Source organism: Anopheles coluzzii, chromosome 2, assembly GCF_943734685.1.
Source record: "Anopheles coluzzii chromosome 2, AcolN3, whole genome shotgun sequence".
Lineage (NCBI taxonomy): Eukaryota > Metazoa > Arthropoda > Insecta > Diptera > Culicidae > Anopheles > Anopheles coluzzii.
Genome location: NC_064670.1, coordinates 8783944 through 8799150, shown reverse-complemented (window position 1 = coordinate 8799150; position 15207 = coordinate 8783944). Strand labels below are relative to the sequence as shown.

The window sequence follows — 15207 nt, the reverse complement described above, 5'->3', positions numbered from 1 at the left end:
CTACCACCTACTCCAGGGTACTCGGGTTTCTGCTGTTGGCATTCGTTTTCAAGGATGCGGCAAGAAATGTCGACCGCAGAATGCAAGAAGACGGACAAGGGTGTTTTCTCCCCCTATGCAACCGTTCCAACCATTCCCGGCTGAATGCGCTTTCTCGTGGAAATGTTTTTCTCTCTCTCTCTCTCTCACTCTCTCTCTCTCTCTCTCGCTATTCCATTTTTGCAAAGCGTGTTGATGTGGTTACGATTCTGACGACTGCCGTTTCAATGAACGGCAAACGGATATTCCTTGCAATTTCTGTCAGCGGTTGTAAATGGAACACGGAGCATCAACTCGATTACAACATTTTAGTGCAAAAACATCATGATTCATTTGATAAACATGGCCCTGATAACTTGCATTCACTGCTAATAACAATTCGAATGAGTGAGTACTCGTGAGTACTTCACATTTCCAGTAATGATGTCGTACGCTGGTAGTGCTGCTTAACAAAGAATGTAGATATTCTTTTGATGTTATTGAAATTACAAATAATGTTATGAATTGTATTCCTCTATATCGCACAAAGTCCTTCCACAACAAAAACCACCCTCCGCGATAACGAAATATACAATTTTGAAACGTTGCAAATTCAGCCACCGCTCATTCCACCTCTCGGAGTTGCTTCCTTGCAATACAACAAAAAAAAAACGAGCGAAAAAATCGATAGTGATAAAAAATGTAACCTCCCTCAAAAAGGTAAACGTAGCCGCGGCTCCCCCAAGATGGTAACTTCCCTTCGGTACGGGGAAACAGGAAAAACAAAACAGTAAAACCAAAGTGTACCATTTCGCTTTCACCGCTTGTTTTCTACGAAACGCCAAAGACACCAAACACTCTTGCAGTCAAATAACCAAAAAGTATGCTCGATGCTTCCAAAATGCTTGGAACGAGTTTTTTGGGACCTTTTTTTACCTTTTCATTTCATGCATTCAATATGAGCTTTTCTCGCGCCCTACCACGGAATAGGTTTGCCACTCAACTCGACTTTTCCATCATCATCATCATCATCATCATTGCTGTGACCCTTCAGGGCGGCGGTGTAATACTTCCGGGGTACGGGATGCGTGCAAAACACGGTCTGCCGTTATGGCAACGACAGCACACATTCCGGGGAAGGCGGCAAATAAACCATCCCGTGCGACGGGGCATTTCGTCGCACTCTTTCGATTCAACGAAATACCCCCGAAGGCAAACACTCGCCCGCTCGATGGATGGTGTAGCGCAGTGCCAGCCTGGTCTAGGGCTGGTCATCCGATTTAACCGGTCACTGGCTTTCGACGGCCCTCGGGGGGAGTGGTTGAGACTCGCTACTCGGACGGTCGAGAGAGAGAAAAGAAGTGAAAACTCATCGACATGAAAATCCAATTATGCGCAGCGAGTGTTTCTAGCAAGCAAATTTGAACCACCGCCGACGTGCAACCGTACAGAGCGTGTTTTCAAATGTGAAATTCTATACCCGGCTGGGCCGGGAAACACTTCAGCCCATCGGCGTCAGCTTCGAAACCCCGTACGCGTAGCGTAGCGCATGGCCGGGAGATGTTCCGGGGATCTGCCGTTGGAAAAGCGAACTCCAAACCAAAGGCCTAGAATTTGAGGAACTACCACTGTACACAAGGATAAGTGCATAGCCATGCCAAATGGTCGTTCTGTGATGGTACTGCAGCGCTGGTGGTTGACTACTCGGTAGCACGGCCCATCAGCCAATTCAGAACGGAACGACCGTTGCGCTTAGATTGAGCTGTTGCTGCCGATGCTTGATGAAGCGTTGGGAACACCATGCTGCTGTACTAAATCAAACTGAAGCGCTTCAATTTATGTACTGTACGTACACAGTGCGTTCGATGTATCAGAAGAACTAAGCATGATGCACTAATTCCACAAGGTTGAATTACGTCGTGAAAGAAGGGCCCTAAATCCATGAGAACACGATTCATAGAGGCGCATAGAGTATCACCTTTAACCTTTAGCCTTTAGTACTTTAAATTAGCAACCGTTTTGACCTTTTAAAGACCAAAGTGTGGGGCGAAATACGAGTAGCTATACTCCTTGTACCACCACCTACTGCTGCGTCATTGTAAAGTTTGTTTGATGATGGTCGTGGTCATATTGCTTCTCTTGCCATATTGCTTGTTACCATGATTAGCATGAAAAATGATTCATTCACCCACACACTTGCTCAATCAATCCACCCATGCACCACGTGCTGCGGAGAGTTGTGTCGGTGTACGCCAATTGAAGACTACACACAATGGCATGAAAAATTCATTCACATGCAAAGCGACTGAAGCGATCGGCGATAGGAATGAATGGAAAAAAGGGGGGACTGGGTGAATAATTCGAGCAAATTAAAATGAGATCTCCGTAACGCTTTCCTAGAACAAGCGCTTCTCGTTATTCGATGTGCTGGAATTCTCTCCAGTCGTTTGCGTCGTTTGCGGCGTCGATACACAAACTGAACAGATTGATGTGCGAGTTATGATTAATTTAATCAATTTCATACCACGATGGAGTTGCAAAAAAAGGGAAAATAAATAATCCTTCATAATATTTGATTGCAGCACTGGAAATTGCACCACAGTGTGGAACAATGCAAGTGTTTCTTCTCAATCCTTCACCCAAACCGACCCAAATGCGCTGTGCAAATGCGTTTTCCTTATTTATTTTCTCTACTCTACATCCCTCCCACCCCAACACGGCCACGGAAGTGGGTCAGTCGGAAAATTTTCTAATGGGAAATAATCCAGCAGCACCCGTTCGGTACACTAACTAACAAAACCCCGCTAACCCATTTGGGACCGGCGTGTTGGTAAGTTGCACCGTTTGCGCGCGCTAGTGGTGCTGCGTTGTTCCGGTTTGCTCGTTGGACGCCGGTTGCGCATTGGTCAACGAGAAAAAGGCGTGTTATCACTTGACAACACTCGTGTACGAACGCTCTCCTCTGCTAGTTTTTGTGGTCGTTCTGTGGAAAGGGGGGGGGGGGAGTGATTTTCCTCCGGACATGAGCAAACACAGGGCGGCGAACGTGCGCCCTGGCACGACGAGCCCGGCACCATCATCATCCGTTCGGTTGGAAAGCGGCGCCACGTGATCCTTGTTGTCCGGGTTGGTCCCTTTGCGAACAGGGCAAACGGGAACTGGCCTGGACTGGGGGAGTAGGCAACGGCAGATAATAAATTTCCTCCTCCGGCAAACAAACAACGGCCAATAAATTTCAATTTAATCAGCGTCAAGCAATCGGGATATGAAGCTAATGCAACCGATGGGGTAAAATGGACGGTGGACAGCAGGTTACACGCACGCCCAGGAACAGTGACATCTACGTCCCTATCGAGCTGGTGACTCATGGTATACATGATGTACCTGATGCAGGGATAATGGTTCTATGAATGTACCACCTCGTGGCTAAGGGTAAAAATAAACCTTCCACGGTGGCATGGGGTTGGGTACGGAGCTGTGTTCTTCGAAATGGCGGATGACCCTCGAGCAATTAGATAGATTGTCTAAACGATGTTTTACTCTGTCTCGTTTAACATGTCCGATATTATCAAACGTAGAACGAGCGAGTCTAGAACTTCGTTGCCAGTATCCTCAATTTTATTTAGTTCAACATAAGTGAAGCACTATTTCTTAGCAACATAAGTAGAATAGTATTGTTGCAGAATGCTTCATCCACTTGCGAACTTGCCTTTTAGTGACTTAAGGTAATTTTTACAGCACTTGGCTTAGCTGCCGGGTTCCTGGTAATGTTCAACCAACATCTTTACCCATTCCCGTTGGTTCCGTCCTGCGAATGACACCGTTCGACCCTATTCCCGTTATCCTTCCCTCTTTCACTGCTGCAATGCGCCTGTGTGACCAACCATCCCGCCCCTTCATAGTGCTGTAAAGTGTAGTTTTTATCACCGCACTACAACAGTGTCTCATTAAACTCGTTCGTTTAATGTTTCCTCATTCGCCTTGTTTTGTCTAACGGCTGACAACGCTTTTGCTCACTAACAATCAAAGCCCATCCCACCGCCAGCCCGAAACCGGGCAGTAAAAGCTTCATCAACAATGTTTCAATTAAGGTGTACGACACCACCACCACCACCACCACCACCAGTGCCGGACGCTGGCCGACCGACAGCATTAACCGTCGCTCAATTCCCGAGCCTGAAACCAGCGTCCTAAATGGCATCGCTTTGTTAAACGCACGCGCCTGCTGGTGGTGTAGCTTCACGATTTACTCCACGATTTCCGGCTGTCGATTATCGTTTGCCACTGCCGCGAGTCTCGGGCCCCCGCTGAAAATGCTCTCCACTCCTAGCCAGGTCCAGGTAAATAATGGCCACCCGGTATCCCGGTGGTGGCGGAGCATCATAATGGAACATCGTCCTATTTATAGTTGCTAAATCGAATTTCTTTTTCCACCATATCCCTTCGGCGCGAGAAAAATACTTTCACCACCCAGCGATGGTGTAGAGTACCGCCGTGCCGATCGGGGCTCGGAAAAGTGTCCTTTGGAATGACTTCGCAGTAGAGAGAGAGAGGGAAAGAGAGGATCTTTTAATCGATTTTCCCGCACTCCCTGGTCCCTACTCTAAATGCTAGTTCATTCTTGGCTGGGAATATCGGAGAGGGTGGCTATTGGCATTCCAGTGCGCATCGTCATTAGTTGTAACGGAAGACCCATCGGTTTTTGTAGGTCACCAGACCAGTCGTCGCCGCTGGACGCGTAAGATAAGGGCTTCCGAGAAGGGTGGACAACACTTCGCTTGACGGAAGCGTGGAACACGGGAACTAGGCCAGGCTTGAGGAACACGGCGACAAACAATGTACACTACAACCCAAAAGCAAATACACGCGCTCGCTTAAGAGGACGAATGTTTGCTGGTTGTAGCATTAGAATTACAACATAGGGTGCAATGTATAATAGCGGCACAATGGAGGGATGTTTTTAGAATAGCGGAAGGGAGAGAGAGAGTAAAGGAGTGGGGAGGGGAGAGAAACCCGATACACACCCGGTATGGTATGTTGTATTATTGACCCAACATTTACAGAATCAATTGAAGAGTGTGAGTAGCGTCGCATGGAGAATGATATTAGTCTGCGATTATACCTCTCCTTCCTGTGGCAGGAACCCGGGTCCAGCTCCACAATCTCGGACTCGAACCCGAAAAGCTAAACAAACAGCAATGGTCGCGCCGTTTTGTCGTACCACAGACGACATTGGAAGTGTAGCGTGACTGGCAGTCGTTGGATGATTAATGTTATGTTTGTAAATTAATCGTCCTTGCTGTGGATCGTCGAGCGGGTATGAAAGAATTCTCTCTGTTTTGGCGAAAAAAAAACAGAAGACTCATACACCATGTAATTTCCAAAGGATTTCCTAGGAACGCTGCAGAATTGTTGTACTGAATGGAAGATCTTTTGCAGAGTTAATGCTTCAACTCTGTCCAACGGGAACTTTCGTGTGTCCAAACAGTAAAAAATCGATCATGAAAGAATAGTCCAACTATGGAGATTGCTTGGTAGAGTTGCTCTTGCTGCACTTAGTTGGTGTGCCAGCCGGATATGCGAAATCCGGAACACCTATCGTCCATCAATCTGCCAAACGAAGGTTTCTGCGCTTGACAAGGCCTGCACAGTTCGTGTCAAAGTTGCAAAATATGTTTATGGCACGCAATTCGCCCTTTTCCACCGAAAGCGGCGTGTCGCGTGCGTACGGCGAGGTGCAACGTACGTGCTGATGTAGTTTTGACATTTTTCCAATGCCTGCATCGTACAGGGTCTGAAATTGCTACTAAACAGGGTGGGAAGCCGTGATTGTTTCGTTTCTGCCGTCGTCCTCCAGTGCAGTGATGCGTTGTAGTAATCGGTGTACTGTGGCAGGAAAGGACATAGGTTCTTATGCGTGACGCTAAAAGCGTCTCACATTCTGTTTACCTTCGCCATTTAAGATTTCACAACAGAGACCTTGTTCTGGTCTGACCAACTATACGGTTTCGATTTTTTGTTCTAAAGCGCATTCTTTGTTTGCCATTTCCATGAACTACAGGAAGAAGGATGGAAACTGAACCGTACCAACTACTACCAGGAAGGATGGCTAGCTACGGGGAACGTACGGGGCATTGTCGGTGTCACCTTTACGACATCGCACTGCAAGAAGAACGTCGACTACCCGCTGCGAACAAATTACAACCTTCGCGGGCATCGATCCGATGTAAGTGTGCCTTATTGCTTTGTTTTTCTTATAAAAGATGGATTACCCCATTTACTCATAATCCTTCTCTCACTCTCCTTCCCACAGGTGATCCTGGTAAAGTGGAACGAACCGTACCAGAAGCTGGCAAGCTGTGATAGTTCCGGCATTATCTTCGTGTGGATAAAGTACGAAGGCCGCTGGAGCGTGGAGCTGATCAACGATCGCAACACACCGGTGACGCACTTCTCCTGGTCGCACGATGGCCGCATGGCACTGATCTGCTACCAGGACGGGTTTGTGCTGGTCGGGTCGGTCGCCGGCCAGCGGTACTGGTCGTCGATGCTGAACCTGGACGCAACGATCACGTGCGGCATCTGGACGCCCGACGACCAGCAGGTGTACTTCGGCACTACCCAGGGCCAGATCATCGTGATGGACGTGCACGGTGCGATGGTGTCGCAGGTACCGCTCGGCTCGGACGTGGGCATTACGGCGATGGCCTGGTCGTGCGAGAAGTTCAAGATGGAGGAGGGCGAAGACACGGAACCGGGCGTGACCAACGCGTCGAAGCGTAGCTTCGTGCTGGCGGTCAGCTTCCAGAACGGGTACATCTATCTGCTGAAGTCGTACGACGACATCACGCCGAACCAGATCCACACGGGCATGAACGGCGAGCTGGGCATCGTGATGGAGTGGAGCAACTCGCGGGAACTGCTGGCCGTGGCCGGGACGGAGCTGGGCAGCCCGCACATGACTGATATCCATGGTGCTACGGTGTACAACAATCTACTCAAGTTCTATACCGAATCTGGCAATCTTCTCTACACCGCCAAAATTCCCAATAGTACGGTAAGTAATTGCGCGTGATCTTGCGGATCAGCTATACCGGAACTCTGCATTTTTACACCCTTTTTCGCACACAGTATCCAGTGTCTGCCCTCACGTGGGGTCATAATGATAAGCGCATCTTCATAGCGACCGGTACGCAGGTACATATAGCGTGGGTTTCCCGACGGGTCGCGTCGTTGCAGCTGTTCTGTCGGCTGAAAGTTCAAACTTCGCTCGCTTCCGAAGCGCTGCTGCCAAGACTGCCCCTGCCCGGTCGGATAAAGGCTCTGATCGGCAACCTGTTTGCTCAAACCATACGGGTAAGTATGCGAAGTAGTAGATGGAGACGGGGTAGTATATTCCACATCAATAAACAACAAATAAAATATCTTTTTGCCATCTCTACGTCCAGTGCTGTGTTCCCGATTTGAAGTCACTGCGTGAGTTTGTCTCGCGTCCGCCCGCCTGCTCGACGCGGCTCCACTGTACGATGATACGGCATGATGACGATTCCAACCAGAGCTCAGGGACTTGCTACACGCTCTATCTGGAGTTTCTCGGCGGGCTTGTGCCGCTGCTCAAAGGCAAGCGAACCTCCAAAATACGGCCAGAATTTGTGATATTCGATCCTCAGGTTGATGGTGAGTAGTAATGACGGTAGTCATCGCCGCATTCCCCTTCTTAACCGATCCCCACTCGCTTTGCTCTTCAATCTCGCACAGAAGTTTCTACATACTGTACATATTCATCTGATTCGACAACCACTACGACTACGACGAAAAGCGCTTCTACGTCCAGTCACTCGACCACAGGCACGAACGGTCGATCCGACAGCTCCGAGAGCGACATTGACGAGGATTGCCGTAAGTAGTTACGGGTTAGGCGGGATCTACGGAACCCAATGTTTACCCGTTGCACTTCTTCTAGGATCACCACGATTGGATCGAAAACGAAAGACCGGGACGAAAAAACGCAATCCCAGCAGTAACGACCGATCACCGAATCAAAATTCCGACTCTACGGAAAACAATGAAGATCTGGCTTATCTCGACACACTACCAGAGGTACGGAAGTAGTACGTGGCGCTGTACGTTCAGATAGTATCATTAAATTTCCATCTTTTTTACATTTCTAGCACGTAAAGTTAGTCGAGGTGACATCCAACATCTGGGGCACAAAGTTCAAGATACATGGGCTGGCGAAAACGCTACCGGCCAATCTCGGACAGGTGACGTACAAAACGTCGCTGCTGCATCTACAGCCCCGCCAGATGAAGCTCGTAATAACGGAGCTGCGGGACGACTTTCCCACCGGGCCGGATCCTAACTTTAATCCCAACATTTTCTCCGAGGACGAGGAGGACCAGCAGCATCTGCTGCAACAGCAGCAACAGCAGCAGCAGCACCAACACCATCAGGCGCACCAGCATCAAGGGCAGCACCATGCACAGCACCATTCCAATGGAACGCACCACGGCCCCTCGTTGATGTCGTCCGCGCGCGAAAGCTGCGGTGCGAGCGCACTCAGCCGAAAGTTGCTGACCGAAAGTGCCCCTCCGATTGCGCCGATGTCACCCCGACCGAATCGATTCCCGTCCCGGCCAAGACGCCAGCAGCAGCATCAACCGTCCGCACTGGCCGGCTGCTCTGGCTCGTCCTCCGGTGGGCTGGCGCGCAATGGGGTCCCAGGACTGGGACCATTGGCCCGTGCAGAATCGTACGAGGATGATACGGACGGCGGAGAGTCCACGACCGTCGTGGTGGTGAGCGATCTGCACAGTGCTGCCGCACGAACGCCGCCCCGGCAAAGCATTGGGTACAGTCTCGTCAGCCGTCCATCATCCGCCTCCAGCAATCAATCGCGCGTCGCCATCAGCCCGCTGTACTGCGAAGGTTCCGTGCCGACGCTGCAGTCGCCCAAGAATGCCGTCGCACCGAGCGACATCATCTTTGACCGGCCGCCAGCCGGACAGACGACACTGATGAGCTACTCGAGCAATAACGACTACATCGGGAGCTTGGTGCAGGTGAAGAATGCGCTCGTTTCGTCCGACCATCACCATGGGCGCAGTACGATGAGTGCCGGCATGCCGCTAAACTTGAACCTTAATCTGGATCGTTCGGAGGCGGGTGGCCGTTCACTGTGCACCAACGGGAGCAGTAGTGGGCGGGACTCCCAACCGAGCAGCGCACGGAGTACACCGAAAAAGCAAAACCTCAAGTTCATCGACGAAGCGTCGACGCCCAGCACATCGGCAATGGCTGCAACCATCGTTCCTAACCCGGTACAGGCTTCACCTAGTCCTGCCACGGCACCCACACCCGCCACGACGACCAGCACCGACTCGACGAACGGTCTTGAAACGCTCACGTCCGAAACGGTAGGCGGCGGAATGCATCGAACGCCCACTGTTGCCTCCATGATGACGTTTATGCCAGCGGCCGGTTCTTCCAGCGGCACAGCAACGACTCGCATTCCAGACTCGATCACGCGTAGCTGCAGCGTAGGCTACCTGGACAACATGACGATCGTGCCGGGCGAAGAGGCACTGTCCATGATGCGACGCGACGCACCCTACAAGCGGCTCGTACTGGTGGACAAGAAGCGCCAGAAGAAATACAAACGCAACCTGGACGAGCTGCGCCAGGCGACGCGGTTACGGGTGGATGCGAAATCGAAAAGCCTTGACTCCTGCTCGGACATTCTCCAGGAGGTGCCCAACCTGAACCGCGATCTTATCAACCTGTTCCGCCAGATGCCGAAGGTGAGCGAACTGTCGGAGAACGAAACCGAATACTCCTCGTCCGATCAGCTGATGGGCGGCGGAAAGCCTGGCCCGCTGAAGGAAGTGAACGGTGTGGTCACGCGCAAGGGTGCACCGATGAAGTTTGGCCCGGGAGTGTCCGGCCCCGGGGGTTCCAAGACGCCGATACTCAATCGGAAAGAGAAGCCCAAAAGCTGCTCCGTCTGCAGACAGATCTCGCCGACCGTTAATTCCACCGAGCCGGTCTGTGTTAAGTGTCGCAAGAGCGGCAACAGCCATCAGGAGGTGCCGGCTGATGAGCTGACGAAGAAAGACGCTACTCTGGGCGGTAACGCGACGACATCCACTTCCAACGAGGCGCATGTGATAGCGAACGGACATGATGGGCCGGTAAGTGCTGGAAAGCCACCGCAGGCACCGCCCAAAGCGAAGCGTACCACTCTGGGCCAATACATTCGCTCCGCGTGCAGCAACCACTACGGAGACCACTCGAGCGGGAAAGATCCGTCCGGTGCAGGCTCATCCTCGGGGAAAGGGGGAGGCTTTTTCGATCGAAAGTCCAACCACCAGCAGCAGCAGCAACAGCAGCAGGTGCCGGGCAGCGGTAGCGAATGTTCGGCAAGCACTTCCGAGCCGGCACCGGCTGCTCCGTCCAACAGTACACCATCCCGCTCGGTCGCCAGGATCGTGACGAGCTTCACCGACAGTCCGCTGTTTTCTCGCCGCAACCGGCAGCCGAAAGCGCCGGATGCCGACTCGAGCAAACCGCAGAGCGAATCCAACACGCCGATTCTGCTGCGCTGGAACGCAAACCGGCACAACCGGCAGAGCAAGGCAGATTCGCTCGATTCGCCGAAAAAGCATCGCCGCAACGGTAGCTGCCCGGGACCGAGCAACGAGTCGACCGATGGAGGGGAGTCGATGGGCACGGCCTCCACGTCGTCGCAGACGGACGAACCACGGCCGGGTGGATCGGGTGGCGGCCATACCGGCCCGGCCGGGCTCATTAGCAGATGGCGGGATATGGAGGAGGGTGGCCGCCAGTCTACGCCACCGGCATCGCCCGCACGGTTGGCGCGCAGTTCGCCCGCTTCGCCGACACCCAGCAAGAAGAGCAAACGGCACCAGAGCGCCTCACCGATCAGGCACATTCTGAACTCGCCGCTGCTAAACCGTCGCCAGCGGAAAAAGCAACACACCGAAAGCTCCGACGATGAGAATGGTGGAAGTGGCGGTGGCAGTGGTAGTGGTGCTGGTGGTGCTGGCAGTGCTGGCCCCAATCATAGCAGCCCCAGCAACCATACGGACGACAGTAGCGGCAGTACGAGCGCGAAACAGTACCGCGATCTTGAGACGTTCCAGAAGGCTCAGCTGCGCCAGAAGGTACGTAGCAGGCGGTGACTTCACTTTCGTGGTGTAAAATGTAATCTTACTTGCAGCTGAAGCGTGGGAAAATTGAACCGAACGGTGTGGCCAGCTCGTCCCAGTCGCCCGCACCGGTACGGCGTGAGTTTGTGATGCACAACAAGGCCCCGATGTGGAACGAGAACAGCCAGGTGTATCAGCTAGACTTTGGCGGACGCGTTACGCAGGAGTCGGCGAAGAACTTTCAGATTGAGTTCCGCGGCAAACAGGTACGTGTCGGTTGCTCTGCTTCTGGGCAACTTACTGATCTAATGTGCTTTTTTGTTTCTCTCTACTACCGTAGGTCATGCAGTTTGGGCGGATTGATGGCAATGCGTACACGCTCGACTTTCAGTACCCATTTTCGGCACTGCAAGCGTTCGCGGTCGCGTTGGCCAACGTTACCCAGCGGCTGAAGTAGGGTGCTTGGCTTCCATTTTCGCAGCAAATGTTGTAGCACACGCTCATAAACTTTGAAATCGCCTTAAAACCATTCAAAATCCCCGCCCCCAATACTCCGGTGATCACGTGGAAGGACAAGCTAGACAAGCATACGCAGGCAACCGAAAGGAGAGCTCTACATATCACAAGCGGCGTAGACGAGAACAGGCAGTGAAAGTTGTAGCATTCGTGTGTGGTGTTACTCCATGCGCTTCATCAGACACAACCGGGTATAGCTTGATATATGTATGATGTATCTGTAACGCTTCATTCCACTTCCCCGGTGTGAGCTTTAACCATCGTTTGTCGTTCGCTGTTGTGGAAAACGTGCATTCATCCCCCTACCCGGCGCCCCATCGCTGCATCGTACTTTACCTTTGTCTGTATTATATTTCGCCGTCTCGTCACATCAATCAACTCCATCTAACCGCCAACACGTTACTCCCCATGTCGATCGTTCTCATCGTATCACATATCATTAACATTAGTATAATAATGCATAAGCAAATACAAAACTCATCATCGTAATACGGTCGCTATAGGGAGAGAAAGCGAGAGATAGAAGAACGCAAAGGACGTCAGATTCGAAATGTACTTACAAGAAAACGGAAGTATAGTTGCCAGAAGCCTTGCATTCGGTATGTGGCATCTGGATGGGGAAAGGGGAGGGATTTTTTAAAAACGCATGAGCAAGTTAGAAGCTTTCCTGAACACTAGTTGAGACGATGCTGCCGTGCAGCGGAGCTAGGGCGGAAATATACACTAACGGTTTTTTGATAGGAACGATTCGAACCTGCGGACCCGAACCCGGACACAATTAAAATGCCACGCTACCAAGTGGCGCCAACGTTGTTAGATAAACATCCAAAAACTTAGCTAAAAATCAAGTTTGTTTTTTATAAACGAAATGTGCTGTGCCGGCAAACGACAAACGCAAAAACCCAACCCGCGAAAGCGTGCCGTGCGTTACAACGCGTTACTTTTCGCGATGCGCTAACACGTTGCGGAATAAGTTCCGCCGATCGGCGTGCAAGCATAACGTCCACTACCTAATGCTTGGTTTTAGTATATTCTCGCTTTAGCTATTGTGGTGTGGTGCAACGTTTACGCTATTTCTATCACACTTTATAATCTTTGTTGTTACCATGTCTTTAAACGCTTTGAAACGCTTTTCTTTTAAAAAGCTAATATAATCTCCACCGTGTCTTCTAGTCTCTAGACCAGCCAGAGTCGCGTAAGACCGCACTCTTGTGTGTCGCGAGAGTGTGTGTATGTTTTTTTTTTATATTATTTGTTATTGTACTTAGAACAAAAGCAATGGGGATTGAAACAAATCAGGGTGGTTTTTTGTAGCAAATGTAAATAATATGCTATGAAAGCATTGCAATTTTGTATCGATACGGAAAGCACACAAACAGACACAGCTAGGATATCATGAGCATCCAGCTCCTCTTTTTGGTCTCGTTGTATATATCATCGATGCGTGTACATGTGTATGTTGTGCGTAGTTCAATTGCCATTGATAGTCATCCATTACCATTTGTGTGCACTCGACGTTACGCAAGGCCCAATACACGCTTATCCTTAAACTGTTTTTAAACTCGTAAGAGTGTTTTTATTTTAAAATTTTCTCATAGTTGTAAGATACTTGTTGGTATGTTTACATTAGTTTGAGTTGATCTCTGCAAGGGCTCGGCCATCTTATAACTATTCCAAGTGCTTTGTAAAATCGCTTCCGTTATGTTTCCTTTCCCCGTTTGTTTGTTTATGTTGCTGTTTTGTGCAACAATAATGTTATGATTTGGATTTATAATCATTGTTTTTTTATAAAACTGTATTCTCTTTTGTCCTTGTATACACTATCTTGCTACTACTGGCTGTACCATTTTCTAGTCCTTCGCTTTTCGCTGCTTGTTGAAATGTCAAATCTAGTCAAAACCATACATTTATAAACGATAAAAACAGATGCATCACGATTAGTTTAAATTTCCCCTAAAGCTTTTCCTCGCACACCTAAACATTTGCAACACTACTACTGTCATTATGGTGGATTTTTTGAATGGAAATCGTCGTCAATGTGTAAACCTAAAAAACAGTTTCATTTCCATTTAGCGCGCCCTACATATCCACCCAACGTTATATTATTACTAAGCAAAACGAAAAGAAAAATAACAATACAAGACAAAATACAAAAGCCAAATATGAAAATCCATCCAACGGTGTATCGTTTGCATATCGCTCGCGTACGCATACAGGTTTACAGTTTTGTTTGCTATGCTTTTTTTTTGTATACTGTGAGAAAAAAAACTGTAATAACACACACACAAATAGTTAAACAGCAAACGAGCAAGCATGTAATCAATGTTGACATAAGAAATGTTTTACACTGCATACGTCCGCCATGTGGCTGCCAGTTGTTCCCGAAAAAAAAGAAGTAGAGCGCGAAGAATAGTAGAAGAGCAGATAAGTAGTGGGGTAAACGAACTAAGAAAATATTTTTAACACCATAAAGCATAGGGAAACAAAATACAAAAATACTCAAAAATTATGTTGTAACCAACTACAGCAGTGCTACCAACCTTTGTACATATTTTGATTCGTCGTTGTACAGTGGCCGGTGAATTTTTCGTGCAATAATACCTTATTATTTGAGGCTAACAAACTCTACAAAAGCTAGATGTTTGTTTTTTTTTTGTTATCTATGTTAATACATAAAACATAAGCGTGATGCAACTTTCTACCCAAAACGCGGCGCACTTTACGCTTGGCATGGGGTTTTGTTACATTTTTTACAACCAATAAAAGAGCCTACAGTATAATTCCTTCGTAACACATCCATCCAGCTTGACGAGACTTTCTTTTAGTGAGCAGGATGGCAGGCTTTCGAGATCTGCGTACGGCGACACCGCTCCATTAGACGAAACACATACTACACGTGGGCAGCGGAGTACGCTATGAGCAAAATCATGTTTTTACTTTAGCTTCGGAAACGAGCATTTGTACGCAATTACAACAACACTCAAGCGAAGGGGAAGGTCGTATGCGATGGACTTAGATAAAGTAAAAAACTGTACACCAACTGTGCGTGTAATGTAGCGCATCGCATTTTGGCCAGATGAATAGCTTTCGATAGGTGGAATGTATTTGCTTATGGGGAAGTTGGTTTATATACGGCGGTGCAATTTGGAATTGGCTAGGATACAATAGGATTCTAGTGAAATGAAATGTAAACTGAAAAAAAAATCACGACCGAAGATATAGAGCAGAGCGACGACGACGAACGGAAAAGAAAGTGGCATTAACCGTAACACATTTACCAATTGCCACCTGGAGCTTGCTCGAAACGATTATATGGATGCGATAATAAAGACATACCGTTCAATGTTCGAAAAAGTAAGCAGTGTGTTTTGATTATTCCTTTTCATTTATTTATTGATTATGTATTGATAATTTCACAAATGATTCTATTCGTTTTCCTAATTGTGTAACGGTCAATTCAAAACTCCGACATGCCTACTACAATTACAGGCGGTCCCCGAGATAC

The 15207-nt window shown here is 49.1% G+C and overlaps 1 protein-coding gene across 3 annotated transcripts in view; it reads left to right on the top strand.

Annotated features, from left to right (window-relative positions):
- LOC120961712 (uncharacterized) overlaps nucleotides 1-15060 on the top strand; it is a 35402-nt gene extending 20342 nt beyond the window's left edge. For 2 of the 3 annotated variants that reach the window (XM_040385700.2, XM_040385699.2), the window contains exons 3-11: nucleotides 6080-6244; nucleotides 6332-7075; nucleotides 7150-7374; nucleotides 7467-7695; nucleotides 7777-7917; nucleotides 7982-8118; nucleotides 8190-11201; nucleotides 11258-11452; nucleotides 11527-15060. In XM_040385700.2, the coding sequence (XP_040241634.2) occupies nucleotides 6080-6244; nucleotides 6332-7075; nucleotides 7150-7374; nucleotides 7467-7695; nucleotides 7777-7917; nucleotides 7982-8118; nucleotides 8190-11201; nucleotides 11258-11452; nucleotides 11527-11643 (4965 nt within the window). In that variant the 3' untranslated portion in view covers nucleotides 11644-15060. The remainder of the gene's footprint in view (nucleotides 1-6079; nucleotides 6245-6331; nucleotides 7076-7149; nucleotides 7375-7466; nucleotides 7696-7776; nucleotides 7918-7981; nucleotides 8119-8189; nucleotides 11202-11257; nucleotides 11453-11526) is intronic. The other variant, XM_040385703.2, reaches the window with a different exon arrangement.
- The last annotated feature ends 147 nt before the right edge of the window (nucleotides 15061-15207 follow it).